At 50.2% G+C, this 15,960-nt stretch overlaps 1 protein-coding gene across 1 annotated transcript in view; it reads left to right on the top strand.

Annotated features, from left to right (window-relative positions):
• Positions 1 to 13,786, top strand: part of MICAL2 (microtubule associated monooxygenase, calponin and LIM domain containing 2) — a 227,099-nt gene extending 213,313 nt beyond the window's left edge. The window contains exons 29-31 of the mRNA XM_075546057.1: positions 5,189 to 5,291; positions 8,035 to 8,108; positions 11,973 to 13,786. Coding sequence (XP_075402172.1) covers positions 5,189 to 5,291; positions 8,035 to 8,108; positions 11,973 to 12,157 — 362 coding nt within the window. The 3' untranslated portion in view covers positions 12,158 to 13,786. The remainder of the gene's footprint in view (positions 1 to 5,188; positions 5,292 to 8,034; positions 8,109 to 11,972) is intronic.
• Positions 13,787 to 15,960: the final 2,174 nt, after the last annotated feature.

The following is a 15,960-nucleotide window of genomic DNA, read 5'->3' as shown; positions in this document are numbered from 1 at the left end:
GTAAGTGTTGGGCTGCTAACTGCAAAGTTGGTGGGTTCAAACCCACCAGCCTCTTCCTGGGAGAGAGATGAGACTCTCTGCTCCCATGAAGATGTACTGCCTCCAAGACACTATTGAGGCCACTGTGGGTGAAGATGACCTACATGGCTGTGGGGTGGGTTTGGGGAGCACACTGGTTGGGGGCTGGTAGTGAAGCATTTTCACAGGAGCGTGACATCATGTGCTTTGCATTTTTTGAGAGCCATTGGCCGAGGTGGATCCCTTCAATTGGGCCCATGAATGGAGGCTGGTGTTAAGTTTGGGTCACTGTATTTCACCTTGGCAAGTGGGGTCCTTCCATCTGGTCTACAAGAGCCTGATAGGAGGGCACAGGAGCACATGGAGGACCAGACGGTAGTGGACACCAGGGGGGCTACCCACTGAGGGGCTGCATCCTGGCCCGCCGACCTATGAGTCAGGGCCCTGTCCTGGGAGTACTTCCACAATAACAGCCACGGGGCTGGCGGGAGACATGGTTAAGTGAGGGGTTCCTTTACGCCAATGACCGGGTCAGCCACACGACCTTCCATTCCCATGGAGCCCAAACAGAATCATGATTTCATAGTTTTGATAATCTCAGGTTTCCGTAGAAAGTCTAGCCAGGTATCAATTCAGGGATTATACTCCAGCTGAGTTTTGAAGATGAACCAAGCACTGGGAGGATGTACCATGTAAGTCAGCTATGGTACAACTGATTGCACTACCGGAGAGCGGAAAGTCTCATCTCGCCTTGTAGACCAGCGGGTGGTTTTGAACTGCTGAACTTGCAGTTAGCAGCCCAATGACTGACTGTGCCATGAGGGATCCTTATTCTATCTACAGGGAAGAGCCATGCTAGTCTCAGCTGTGGGGGAAGGTCAGATGCTTACAGACATCCTCCCTGAAGGCAATCGCTGCCAGACTGCTGTCCGGGCCCCACCACAGGGGTGGGCCTGCTCCCTGCTGCTGGGGACAATGGACTATTTCTCCCTGAAGCTTGCAACCATTAGCTTGGTTCCTGTAGGTGTGGCTTACACCCTACTGATGATGGTTCCTATGGAGGTCCAGAGAACAGGTCAAAGTTAAGCTGCCATCCTAAACCTAGGATCCGCCCATCTTGTCACATGTATACCCCCAATCCCTCTCTTCCTATTGTGTGTGTCCGTAGACCACCCCCTCTCACTGCTGTATAACAGTGCAGCCCCTTTCTGTGACATATGTCTTCACCTGTAATTAGTGGGCTTGCACGTCCCCAAAGGTATATAAGTCTGAGTTAGCGATAGAGGCCTCTCTCGCTGGCCGCTCCCTCCCCTCTCTCCTCGGCTCCCTCTCCGTTTCCCTTTCCCCTTGCCCTCCTTCCCTTCCCCCTCTCTCTCTCCACGTGGACCACCAAGCGGAGCTGAGGTGAGCATGCTACCATGAATTGTGTCTGACCCCATTATTGCAATGTATCCTTTATCTCTCATGCTTTCAATGACTTTATTACAACAATATACTTATATATCTCAACTATACAATTGTGCTTACTGAACCCGTGCGTAGTGGTGGGGGGCTGGCACCCCCCAACTCATACCTTGCCCAGCTTCATCAGGATGCTCATGGAAGCTACCTGAGGGGCCAGGTGAGTGGATGGAAACCATGGAAGAATGCCGCAGTGCAGGGTTGGGTCCCAGAGCACGGCCAGGCCGGGCTTTGCACGGGCAGACTTCATACCATCCCTGTGCAAAGATTCCCTAACAGTGGTCTGACTGCTGAGAAAAGGAGACTGAAAAATGATAGCCATCACTTTGAAGAGATCACTGAAGATACGGGGCTACAGAAAAATGTGTGAAGCAACCGGATGGCTGTCAGAAGGACTAGCGTCTGGTGTCTTAAAGCCGGGCCTTCAAACAATCAACCATCTAGTGAGTCACCAGCTAAGTCCCCATGGAAGAACCACAGCAGCCTGGGTGACCCAAGGATTCTAAAAATCCAAATGTGAAGGAGGGAATGGTGGCAGAACCTAAATTCTGAGCACTGCTTTGCAGAAAGCTGTGGATGACGGTGGAAGCCCAAAATTCATTTGCAGGGTCCCCACATGGATGGAGCTGCTAGTCAATCCCCACTGACCAAAGTCCAAGGATATGAATGGTCTTGCTATTAGAGCATGGTAAGGGTGATTATGGCAGATGTGGTTAGATTAAAATGTAACACCTGTCCTCTGGCCTCTCTTTGGACCCATTTTAAAGTTGTTTCAAGTTTTAATATTTCTTGCTTGCTGTTCGATCGAAGTTTTCCTCAGTTTTGTTTTGTTGCTGTTGTCAGGCTTTATGTTGTTTTTGTTGGTTTGCAGCCTGTTTGTGTTTTTTCTATATATGAAACCCAAGATGGGTAAATCTATGAAGACAGTAACTGGATTAAGAATTACCCGAGGGGTGGCAGGGGTGGGAGGGGGAAGTATGAGAAGACAATGTTCTGAAATCGATTGTGTTGGTGATTGCACACCTCTCTTTAATTATGATTGAGCCATTCAATTCTGTGACCGGTGAATGAGATGCCAATAAAGCCATTTTTAAGAAGAGGAAAACAAGTTTACACGAGCTAGAGACTGTATAATAGACCATTAATCCATGGAAAAAGAAAATTCAATTGAGTGGTTGAGTTCTACCTGTATTTGTTGAGTCCAGTGTCAATCAAAATCAGTACAGCTTCCGGGGAAGCAGGCCTCCAATGGATAAGCTTTTTGAGGGCCACAGAACAAAAAGGGGATGTATAACCCAGAAGAAAAACCTGGCTAGAACAGTGGCTATACTTCAGCAAAGAGCCTGCCTCTGAAAAATAGCAGCAAAAACTCTAAAGAAAACAAAGCAATGCCTGGAAAGCTGTCTCTTTGGACTTGACAGTGAGGAGGAGAGGCCCAGAGCTTGTGGCAGACGGTGTGGTGCTACAGGACAAGGAGAGGCGGAATTTCCAACTCTGCCTGTCTGTTTTCTCTCTCAAGGAAATGGTTCTCCATCCAGAAATGTTAAGCGAATATCTCGGAGAGGACCTTGGGTCTGAGCAGGGGAGGAGGGTGAGAGGACTGGAAGTCTACACCACTGCGTCCCCAGTCCCTGAGGCAGTCCCTGGCACCTAGGGCGCAGTCATGTATGTTACTGAGGGAGGGGGTGGGTGTATGACTGGAGCAGAAGTCACCATCTACATCTTAGCAACAGTTTGAAGGCTAAGCATTTCACTCCAGGCAGTGAGTAGAAATCTCTCAAGTAGAAAAGAGTATTGAACGATTATGCACCTCCTGCCATGCTAGGGATGTTAGGCAGCTTACAGGCTTGGGGACAGGAGGGAGGGAAGAGGAAACTGCATTTGTCCCAGTGAAGACCAGGCTCACCTTCACGTACTGGATTCAAGTCCGGCCTTGCCACTCACTGTGGCGTTGGACATGTGCGTTTCTTCCGGTCTGGAGCGGGCAGAGTAAGAGTGTGTGCTGTGATTGTTGTGCTTAGGTACCATCAAGTCGGGTCTGGACTACAGCGACTTTGCACACGGCGGAAGGAAACACTGCCTGGTCCGGCACCATCCTCATAATTGCTCCTATGCTCAAGTTCACGATCGCAGCCTCTGTGCCTCCATGGCATTGAGGGCCTTCCTCTTTTTCATGTCCAAAATGTGTAAGGTGCACTCTCGCCAGGCCTCCTGGCCTCCCAAGGGGCGCTCTGGCCGTACTTCTTCCCAGCCGGATCGGAGTGTCCTTTCAGGAGTGCCTGGTCCTTCCAGTGATCTTCTCCAGCAGCACTAGTCAAATGCCTGGTTCTTCTTCCTGATTCAGTGTATCTGTGAGCGAGCGTTCAATGAGATGCTCGTCTAAAGCACACGGCCTCTCAGTTGGCAGGGGATTGTGTAACGTACGATGGCATGAGGGAATTTCCAAAAGTTTGTGGAAGAATGGAACTAAAAGATAATGTGATTTTTCCATGACCTTTTTTATGCCCCCTCGCATTACCTGCTAACCTGTTACCAGGTCAATGGACGGAGACCCACAGGCTCAGCGAGGGCCCAGCTCGCATCTGCAGTGTTCACTACTGATGAGCCCTCCGGTAGACAGCCTTGGCTCAGTGCAGAGTCAAATACTAGAAAGCCGCCTCCATGCTGCTACTTCTTAAGTAGGCCCAGACTGGAATCCCTTTGTCTTGAAACTTTTTTAAAAATCCAAATCCACTGCTGTGAATTGATTCCAATTTTCAGCGACCCTGGTGGCATCGTGGGTTACACAGAGGACTGGTGACCCACAAGGTCTGCAGTTCAACACCACCAGTCCCTCTCTGCGGGAGAAAGATGGGCTCGCTGCTCTCCTAATGACTTACAGTCGCAGAAACCCGCAGGGGCAGTGGTACCCTGTCCCGTAGGGTGGCAGTGAGTTGAATGACCTGAACATTTAGCATCAGGGCAGTGCCAGCATTCTTGTGGTGGTTTTTCTGTTTAGTAAACTCTGTCACTGACGTCAGCAGAGTCGCTGGATCAGGCACGTGCTTACCTGCTCACCTGTGAGCTGAAAGGTTCGCAGCTGAAAGCCACCCTCAGAAGAAAGACCTGGTGGCCTGCCTCCAAAAGGTCCCAGCATCGAACCCCCTACAGGGCACCCTTTAATCCTGCAGATGCTGCGGTGCCTGATTGACTCCTCGGCCAGTGGTTTGGGTCTCTGACACCCCGCCGCTATGACCATTTTTTCCCCTTCCTTTATGATTTGGCATTTCTTTGTGTAAAACTTAAAATGCTGAGCACCACTGTTCTGTGGAAAGTGGGATGGGGGGGGGGTGGCTTGTCTCGCCTAGAGTTACACGCCCCCTAAACTCTCAGGTTGGAGGACAAAGAGGAGGAGGAGGAGATGACACCGATCAGGAACTAGGGTTTTTTTGGCAGAGGAGATATTGAAGAGAGGGGGAAAGTGGCTTATGGTGACTAGACAAATAGGCAGAAGGGTCATTTGCAGCGGGACATTATCAAGATCATGGCCCTAGGAGCTGGAGGAACTATGACCTAGTGTGCAGACGACGTCCTCGCTGAGCCTGCGAGAGTGGTTGCGGGCTGTGCCCACCACCCGGAGGCTGGAGACATCTGGAGGGCGCGCTGCACACACGGGCTGCGGCTGTGGCACCAAACACCAATCTAACCCATTTGCCGTTGATTTCTTAAGCAGATTCAGGTGCACACGACGAAGCGCAGCTTTTGCAGGAATGGTTTAAGCTGGTTCTGGAGAAGAATAAATTAACTCGATATGAGTCGGAGCTACTGATCATGTAAGTAAGGCGACACTGATAACAGCGAGTCTTATCAGCACAGGGGTGGGGGAGGTGGACTGGGGAGGCTCGTCCTCCCAGGGTGAGGTCCCGGGATTTTCCCCCTCCTCGTACATACAGAATGGCGATTGAGGCAAATTGAAGTTTTGTGACTTGCATACAATGCTGCTATTAGTGGCAGTGAATTTTCAGCAGGTTGTGCTCTCTGTAGAGTCCTCTGGACAAAATGGAGTCCAGGTAACGGGTCTGGTGCTGTACAATGCTCGGAGCAGGTATTTGCCACCCGTCCCTGCCTTCCCCCCTCACCACTCCCCCACCAGGCCTGTGGTAACAGAGCAGTCACACCGCAGTAATGGGCACGGATGTACCTGATTGTAACTCACATGAAGAGAGATGGACCGGGTTACTCCCTTGTGACTTAAATGGACTTCAGTGGACTGAGCTCCACTTGTCTGTCTGTCTGTCCACGCGAAATGAGCACTTGGTCTTGATAGGGGGATCAGAGGTATGACTGAGTCTCACGCCACTCAAAGGTACATGGCACTCACCAGGAGGGGAAGGAACAGACATCTATTATACACCAGCACCAGAGGGAAGCTTTCTCTCATGTGGTCTCATTGCATTTGTACGCCTGCCCTGAGAGGGAATTGCGGTGGGTGGTCTTGGAAAGGATCCACGAAATGCTACTACCTGTGTTCTGACCAGGTGAGAAATGAGGCAACCAAGTCAATAGCAGGTGCATCAGAGATCACCTCTATTACTGACCATGGCCAGGTGGCTGCTGTAATCATTGAACACAAGCTGGCTGGCTTATAACGACACCAATGTATTCTCTTATAGTTCCAGAGGTCAGATGCTGAACTGTTTGTGTTGGCAAGGCCCTCCCTCCAGAGGCCTTAAGGGAAAATACTTCCTTGTCTCTCCAGCTCCCGGTGGCTCCAGGGGCCCCTTGGCTTGTGCCGCAGCCATCTGTGGCTGCAGTCTGATGCACACTGCCCATCACCTTTTCCTCCATGTCTCTTTCTTCTCCTCTTCTGTCTCAGATGGCAGTGCAGCCTTGAGGAAGTTTCAGCCAGGCTTGGTCCAGCTCCAGTGCCTCTGCTGTGCCCCATCCTTGGCTCAGAGGAGACTGGGGAGTGCATGCATGGCCCCTGCGTGAACACTGGGCAGCACTCAACCAATGACAGGAAGTCCTCTTTTAAAGGACCATCTCCATTGGCTGCCACAGTGGGTGAAGAGTAGATGGCATTCAGGGTAGTTGACACAATGTTGACTATTGAAAAAAGTAGGGATCTCGACGCACATAGCAGGGTCAAAGTCCAACTCAACTGCCATTGAGTTGATCCTGACTCGCAGCGCCCCCCCACCCCCACCCGCCATAGGACAGTGTAGAACTGCTCCCATGGGTAACTCTTTATGGGAGTAAAAAGTCATCTCTCTCCCATGGAGCAGCTGGTGGTTTTGAACTGCCAACCTTCCCATTAGCAGCCCAAGGAGTAGCCCACTACACCACCAGGGCTCCAAGTAGTACAGTAAGTGGTGAGAATAATGATAGCTGGGAATAGCCAAGTGACCCCAAATTTCATTGCAAATACACGTGCAGACTGCAGGGAGGGACTCCAAGCAGAAGGACTTATTTCTAGTCTTGGGCCTCTCTGAAGTCTCTGCCCCCTTGAATTCTCTGGGCCTCTCTTTCCTCTCTCAAAACTGCCCTCGTGGGGGGTTCATGATGCTACCTTTCTTGTATTTTTATCCTCCTAACCTTTTCATCCCTTTTTCCTTGGCTCCGTTTCTTTGTTGACCTCAGACATAGGGGCTAAGGTTGTGAGTGTAAATGTCTTCTTTCTCTATGGTCTCCCATTTAGCGATAGCGTGACTTCCACGGTCAGCCCAACATCTCCCGCGCCGATATGCAGGTCTCATTTCTCACCCGAACTCCAGAGCTGCCTTCCCAAGGTCCTTGGAAACTTCCATATTACTGCATGGGCCAGCCCATACGGCGCTTATGTCCAGTCTGTGATCTAAATGAATGCGATCTACCCAAAGCATGGCAGATTCGGGGAATTCTAAACAACACTTCACCGAGAGCCACTTTCCCTTCTTGACTTTGCCGGGCCTTGGGTGGAGACAGCGGAAGTCCAGCCCTTAGACTTGACTGCTCCCAAACCTCTTCCTTCACCGTCTCCTGCAATGATCGCTGTCCACCAGGACCCCCACGTGGGCAACCGCCTCCTCAGGGCTGCGCTGTGACCCGAGGCTCCTCTTGGCAACTCTCCGAACCTCTTTCTGAAGGCTCCCCACCCCGCATCCGACAAAATCTCTTCTTCCCGTGCCCTGTTTCCTTTTTATTCTCTTGTCGCCATGGTGGGCGATTTAGGAGTTGTCTGACGTGCCACGTGAAGTCCGGCCTTCCCTCAAAGAGGGAAGGGTTGCAGATGGTCCTCGCATCTCCAGAGACCGCTGTAGTGGTTTTTACACCCTGTGTCTCCCCCAAAGGTGGGCTGCGTGGCCTTCCTGAAGCACCATCACCCCCCTCAGCTGCTCCTCATTGTCTCTTGATTCATCGTGTCTCATCAATGCCAGGTTCTTGGGTCACCCCAAAACTTCCAGTTCAAGGAAATACCAAGACCCCGGTTCTTGCGAGGGATTAAGATGAATGTCGGAGGGACTGTCCACGGGCTGTCATTCACGGCTTCTACACAGACCTCTAGTGTTTTAGACCTTGAACGTTTCTCATGCGCAGGGCCCACGAACTGGAACTAGAAGATAATCGAAGCAGACTGGAGCGGAGATTAAGGGAGAAGATGCTCAAGGATGGTGAGTCAGGGGACAGGCCGGGGCCCTGGCTAACGACATGCTTCTCCCCAAAGAAACTCGCGCAGAGCGCGCTGCAGATCCCATGGTGCGCGCCCTGCCTGGCACTACCCCTGAGGGTCAGAGGCAAGTGCCAAGGCCTTCTTCCACACACCCCTTATTGGCACCCACTTGGGCGGGGAGGGTAGCGTTTTGCTCCATCCCATGTGCCAACATCTGGCTGGAACAAAATCATGTATTCACTCACTTGTGCCTTCATTCATTTCCACGTTTACTTAATCACACACATGTATCGCACACTTACTGAGGAGGCGCCTGGCATACGGTGGAAGGCAGCCCGTGCCCTCCAGGCATTTGCGATCTGACTTGGATGTGTCACATCACAGTTAGAGTGCAGTGTGGTGAGGTCCCGCAGCAGAGGGCCTCAGAGGTTCCAGAGGAAGGTAGCCTCGCTAGATCTGGTGACAGGAACATCTCCCTCCCGGAATTATGGGGGGTGGGGGGGGCTCAGGTCACACTCATGAGGAACGATTCCACCACAGAAGAGGAAGAGTGAACTTGATTCTATTGGCATGATCGATCAATTTAAGCATTCATTGGCTCAAGACAAATAGGTCTATTACTCTGGTGTTTGCCCTGTGTTTATGGGACTGGATCCATGCATGGCTTCCTGATATTGAGACCTGAGTCTAAAAGAACAAGTTAAATGATTTATGTGTACTTCATGGGCCTAACCTTTTGACGTTGCCCAACGCATAGTACTTACAGGAGGCCTGGCGAGGCAACGTTAGATGTTCACTTCTAACTAAAGGCTGGCAGCTCAAAGTCACTGTCAGTTCCACAGGTGAAAAGACCTGGTAATCTACTCAAGTCAAAGCCCCAGTCTCAGAAACCCCATAGGGACACTCGTGTGTCATAATTGACTCCAACACACATAACGGTAACAGTAATTTTTATAGATTAGAAAACTGAAGTTTGGAGAGCTTGCATAGCATGCCCAACAAAAATGAAGGAGCCAAGATTTAAGAAAAGATGATTGACTCAAAGTCTCTTGTTCAGCCCCAGACTGTCATCATTTGCAGACTGTTTTCTGTTTTATCATAGTCATTGTTGGACTGGTAACCACAAGGTCAGCCGCTCCTCATGAAAAAAGACCAGGCTTTCTACTCCCATAAAGAGCTGCAGCCTGAGAACCCCACAGGGACAGTTCTATCTTCTATAGGGTCTCCATGAGTCAGAATGGACTCCATGACACTGGGTTTGATTTGTTTCCTTGTTGTTGTTGTTGAGAAGATACACAGCAGACCATGTACCAGTTCAGCAATGTCTACACGTTCAATTCAGTGACAATTGATTATGTTCTTCAACTTGTACAACCATCCTCGCCTCCTTCTCTGAATTGTTTCTCTCCATTGACATCAACTCCCTGCTGCCAAAGTTTCTCATCGAATCTTTCGAGTTGCTGTTGTCAATTTGATCATTCTTCCAAGAGCATTATGCTCAAGGCAGATGTTCTTTACGAGGTACGCTAGATGATTACAGACTGTCTCTTGATAGCAACATAGTTTTAGTTCTAACAAAATAATTAGAGCGTCATAATGTTTTTCACAGATAAAAGCAATAAGGACAGTCTTTGAATTGTTGGAAGGGGCTCAGATGGATCCATTTCTGACCAGCCCAAACTGAAAGAGGAATTGTTTAAAGAGTATCTGTGTTAGTTACCGAATAGGGGATGTCAGTATTGGAATATACTTACATTCTCAAACCATAGTGTGCACGTCATATCTAATTAATACGTCCGATAAATATTTTCATTTGTTCTTTGACAGGATGGTTAAACAGTTACCACTAAAGAGCCCATTGGCTACCTTTGTTTTTTAAAGATAATCTTACGAAGGAGAGGAAGTCATCAATGGTCTCCCTCTCATCAACTGTGCAAAGCAAATACGGCGTCTTCCTCTTGCTGTAGCCAAGTTCACCTGCACAGGCGCTTCCTCCCACTCGTTAGCAAGGAAGAAGAAAAGAACTTGATTTAGCTCTCTCTGGTCCACTTAGTCTGATGCAATCGTGTAAATAAGCCCTGTAGGAAATGCGCAGTCTCTTTGGGATAAAAGTGTTCAGCCTTGCAGCTGGTGGCCCCTACCTTCTGCTGTTGTCCCTAAGGTGACTTCCCAGTAGCGGGGAAGAGACAGGTTTGTGTGGCCTTGTAGCAGTGTGCTCTGACTCTTTGAGGCCTCACCCATCTGTCTCCCGTCCATTGGGCAGTCCCTCTATCTGCTGTAGTTAAGGGGGCTGGCTAGGCAGATTCATAGGCTGCCCCGAGTCTGTTGACTCGCCTGAGCCTGGTGGCATTCTCTGGCTCGCTCAGCCTCACCTTACACATCCTCCACTGAGCTTGACCAGACAGCCCACCACCCCGTCTCTACTGCGGGGCCACCTCACACGTCATCCTGGGGAGCCTGCCCACCGGCCTGCTGGCTTTGGCAGTCCACGTTTGAAGCAGGCGGGCACAGTGAGGATCTATCTGTGCCACACAGAGCAGGTCAGGATTTAGAGAGCCACACTTAAGCCCGTGCTCTCTGCCTAGCACGAGTAGCTACCGTTGTGCTCGTCCATAGCAATAGCGTTTGAAGCAGCCTCTTCCCGAAGTTCTGAAGGAGGGACACAGCTAGAGCCCTCTAGCCCGAGCCCGCTGCTCTTGTCCCCCTTTGGGGCGTCCTTCTTGGCGCAAATGGCTAACGTGTTCAACTGCTAGCCGAAAGGCTGGGAGTTCAAGTCCATCCAGAAATGTCTTGGAAGAAAGTCTTGGTCATCTTCTTGCAACCAGGCAAACATTGACAGCCCTCTGGAGCGCAGCCCTGCTCTGACAGCCATGGGGCGCCCTGCGCCAGAGAGGACTCCAGGACAACTGGTGGGCCCTCCGGGGAGGAGCGGAGAGGATGAGTGGACAGACGAGGCTCCATCTCTCGCTGTCTGCCTCCCTGCCTCTCCCACCCACGTCGCAAAAGGAACCCAGGGAGTTCTGCTCCTTGAATGTCCCTTCTATCACATGTCCCCTCTTTCTGAGCCCAGCCGCAGAGGCCCAGATGGCAGATGGTGGCCCCCTCCCTCCTCTTGTCTTCCGGTTCACTGACTGGTCTTGGAGTCTTTGGTTAGAAGGGAGGAAGTCAAGGAATTTCTGAAGCCCTCTCCCAAAGCAGTCACCTGGGTTGCGTGGCTTACGCCTGGCTATAAATTCCTGTCTAGAGTGTCAAACATCCCCCTTTCCTGTTCCTCACTCTTCTCCTTCCTTTCTTACCAATTCCATCTCCCCCAGGCGACTGGGTGCTCAAATCCAACTAGGAAGAAGGTGGCGTGTCCAGAAAAGCCTGGGCACCCTGTTGGACAGCCAGGCCCTCACTGGGCCGCTGTGTGGTTTCTGTTCCTGAACTACAAAGGAACAAAGGACCCGCGGGTGGAAATAGGAGTCGCTGGTGCCGACTGTTTACTTAGAAACCAGCCGAGCAGATTTCCTCGCTGTGGTGCATAATTGTTTATAGAAAAACCGCCCTTTCATTGTTTTATTGCATTCTTTTTGTGGGGGAATGGGAAGGTGGAGGTTGGGGCTGCTGGCAGGGCTTGACTGGCCTTAGCTTCTTTCTGGTACAAAAGTTCCTCCCCCTGTTGTCTTCCATATTGTCTCGAGCTGAGAGCTGAGCTGACAGCAGCACTGAGCAGCCCCCTTGCGTCTTGTAGGGCAGCCCCTGCGTGGTCAATTCATGTCCTTGTCGCCACGGAAATGGAAGTGCAGAACCAGGTCAGACCCGTCAGACAGCCCAGGCCAAGTTCAATCTGACAGCCAATGTTTCTTCTTCTTTTTGTCTTTAGAGAGCCTGAAGGATGAGAGGGACCGAAATGAGGAGCAAAAAATATTCACCGAGATGATGCAAGTGATCGAGCAAAGGGACAGACTCGTGGAATCCTTAGAGAAGCAGCGCATCCAGGAAAAGGCTGAAGACCAGCACTTGGAGAGCTTCCTATCCTCCAGGGGCTGCCCGCTGAGCAGGACTTGAGCTCCTCCCCCGGGCCCTCTGCCCGGCTTTCTGCAAGCTGAGGGCTGCCGGGCCAGACCAGGCATACCTCCCCTGTGCAGTCGCCCCTTTGGTGGGAGTTTGCAGACCTGGAACTTAAATTGTACCCCACTGAGAAATTAAAATGCTCTCAGAGGCACCACTGCTGCCCAAGATCCTTCCAGAGATTTTAATGAAGAAAATACAAAGACTCTTTTGAGATTGGCAACCAACTCAGCAGGCCTCTCAAGTGGACAGTGCCCTTGGCAACTAACCAGCATTGTTTCCCCGGAAAAGGACAGAGGACCCACTGTCCTGCTGCTATTGGCTCATCCCACCCTCTCGCCCATTCACTGAGTTCCGTAGCTTCCCCCCCCCCCCCCCCGCTCACAGATACATCCATATTCGTGCCCCCGCCTTTTTTTTTTAATGGATGACTGGTTTCCAAATGTCAGCAAGAAGCAGCAGCAGTAGTTAAAGATTAAGTTAATATTTAAATTGTGTTTCCAGAGAAAGAGACGAAATCTTGAGGTGACTGATTACATAAAGCCAATAACTCACATGGCAGGTGTTAATTCAATCCAGGGGAAATGTCATCCACCAGGCATACCTCTTAGCCTAATACCACATACATAAGCAGTGAGAGTTTAATAGTTTAATGTTCCTGTAAGAGACAGAGAGAAAGGGGAAAACACCCAAAAACTTTGCAGCATTTGACAGAAGCATGCTTTCAGTTCCCTGCACAACACTGCTTAGGGCCACAGCTGCAGAATGACAAGCCTTTCTGGAACATGCAGAATCTTGACTGCTTCTCTGTAGCCGTGAGTGACGTGAACAAGGAGAGCCTTCCCTTTGGCTGGTGAAATGCTGGCGATGCCGATGCTGCTACGGAGAAAGCAAACCGACCAATGGTGCAAAGCGAGGCCTGCCCCTCAAACATGGCCTCTTCCACCCGGGAGAGGAACAGCACCAGCCAGTATCTCTAGTGTTGGTCCAGATGCTACAGGACCAGGGAAAACCTCCCACGTCTAACTTCACAGTGGAGCTGACGACAGTGATGTCATTGACCAAATCCCAAATCGGGCCATGGTTTGGATTTTTGTTGTTGTTGTTTTGTTTGTTAGTTTGTGTTGTTTAATGGCATTTCCAATGAGAAAAGAGAGCAGAGAGATGGAGTCTGTGCACCCACCTGGTGGAGTTCGTGGGAAGTCTCAGTGGGGCTGAGGAAGAGAAGATCTAACAGTGTGACGTGTTGTCGTTAACTATTCCTTTGTGGGCTCCCAGGAGGGATTATATGAAGATTCCGTCTGTTATCGCCGAGAGAGAAAGAGAGAGAGAGAGAGGTGTTTGACGGCTCTCATTTCCGCAAGTGTTTAAATGTGTCATTAGACAAAAGGTGCTCTGACTCCATGGGCAACTTTCCTCCATGGAGGGTTACCCACAAACCACTTCTCTTTGAGTGACTGTCCACGCACCCCCCCCCCCCAACAAGCCAGAAAGCAGCAGGAGAACTGGTTTGCCTCCAGGCCAGCCGCAGTTTGGGAGGGTGGTCTTTCAACACAGCCTGCCCATGGTGACCAGGCTCCGGAGGTTGCCATTCTTTTTACCCTCCCTCCCTTCCTTCTTCTCCCTCCTTTTATTATATATATTTCCCTTTTAATATATATATATTGGAAAAATATCAGGTTTTCTTGTGCCTCCTTCTTCTTATTAGGGAATAAATATCATTTTCTGGTTATCTATCCATTTTTATTTATTTGTGTTTTTGATGGAACTTGCTAATATAATTTCCTTCTAATTGTGGTTTTCTGGTGTAATAATTTGGAGGTGACTTATTATTACTCAGATACTGGCATATTAAGCTATCTGATCTAGCAACAGAGTCATACGTTGCCGAACACCCACCATGGTTCCTGTGAAATCGGACGTTATGTGACTTGGCAAACATGTGTGAGTGGTCCTTTTTCTTTAAGCATCTCAAACAAACTTCACGCCTTCCAGTCATTATCAGTGTGGAGGGGTCTGCTGGCATGTCTGGTTCCCAGTCCATGTCAGTGTTGATTTCTCCCTGTCTGTGTGTCCTTCACACATTTTCTTTAACCTCCTAGCGGTCGGTGGGTCCTGCCCTGCATCCGCTAGGAGAAGATTTTTGTTTCTGGGGATCATTGTGATGCTCAGCGCGGCATGTCTCAATCATGAGCCATCACCTTCCAGTGGTTTAATTGCCTTTCATTTCACATCCGAATCGATGGTGCCCCTCAGCCTCTTGCTCTTGCTGGCTTGGCTGTGTGGGAGCCATGGCATACTTTGTGGTCGTCACTTTTGAAAGGAAACCAGAGAGGAAACACTACAGCACTCAAAGACCCATGGTACTCCAGACCAGCTGCCGCTGCCTTCAAAACATGTATTGCATGCAAAGCATGTATTGCATGTCAAAGCGTGTATTGTTGGACGTCAACTTTTTTGATAGAAAGTACAGTACATGCATACGCCGATCACATACATGGTTCTGATGATTATCGAGATGTGTTCGTTATGGGTTATGCGTGTATGTATCACAATCCCGCTGGTAGCACAGTCACTTTGGATGCAAGCGACACGAGAGACACGTGTTGCCTGCAGGAAGCTATTGCAGCGATGTGTTCACGCTCTCCTGTTCTCCAGCGGAGAGCTCTGAACTCTAGCAGAAGGGACACTGTCAAATGGACGTCATGGGGTGCGTGACTGTTACCCAAAGAGGTGGGGCAGTGAATGGTGTAGCATGAAAAGATGTTGTGCAGCTAGTCAAGGTCATATTTTCAACCACCAAGTATTTAAGGATAACGTTATGACCACAGGGGCATAGGAATATTAACTTATTTGCAGAAAGAGATATAACTTACACTTCCATTCTAGAATACTCAAAATTACTCAAGCCCAGCCCTTTGGGTCGGTTACATGAAACGATACCATTTGATGCTGCATACACATAACAAAAAAGAATTAATTGCCACTCATTTTAATTTGCCCCAGTTCCGTGTAAAAACAAAGTAGTCCCCAGAGGGCCAACAGAGAAGGTGGTTCTTGGCGCTGGTCTTCTGTTCGTAAGTGAGAGGCGCGGTGGGGTCACTTTCTCTGCCAAAGGCCGTGCTCTGTGGTTGAAGATTCCGCCTTAGCTGACCAGAGCCAAACCCAAACCTCGCACTTCCAGTCTTCTGCTGAGACTGGTTTCTGGTTACGCGCACATAGCAATCATCACCGGATCTGTTTGAATGAGCTGTTGAAAGCCATGGCGCTCCCGACTCGCCCTAGAGCGAGCGCTAAGACCCTGGCAGTGTCAATGTGGTTCAGGTCGAAGACGGGCTCTCGGATGCAGTTTGAGTAGCCGTGTGATGACAAGGGCCGGTCCCTGAAAGAACGTGCCTGTTGCGACCATGGCAGGGAAACGTAGGAGCCCAGCACCGGGCCGTATTTCATAGCCACGTTCAAACAGCTTCTAAATTCAACGAAAGGGCTTGAAAGAGGTCCAAGTTCAGAATTTGAAGTCGGTTGGCCCCGGGGAATAGGTCTTCATCTGGTTCTCCCTAACTAGTCCTTCATTGACCTGTGGGCTCCAGTCGCTGGATGCTCGTGTGGGCAAGGTGCTGAGATTCTGAACGAGTCCTGGCCCTCCCCTCCCCTCCCCTCACCCCAATAAAGGTGCCGGTAAATGAGCGTCTTTCGCGTGAGCATCGGCCCATGCTGCTCCCGTGTGTTCTCAAGCGTGAAGACTTACATCCTTAACTATTGTGTGCTCTCCTGACACTGAAGACAAGTGCGTGTTTCTA

The sequence above is a fragment of the Tenrec ecaudatus genome, chromosome 4, assembly GCF_050624435.1.
Source record: "Tenrec ecaudatus isolate mTenEca1 chromosome 4, mTenEca1.hap1, whole genome shotgun sequence".
NCBI classification, from domain to species: domain Eukaryota; kingdom Metazoa; phylum Chordata; class Mammalia; order Afrosoricida; family Tenrecidae; genus Tenrec; species Tenrec ecaudatus.
The sequence above is the reverse complement of the archived record's forward strand: the minus strand, read 5'-3'. Positions and strand labels throughout refer to the sequence as shown.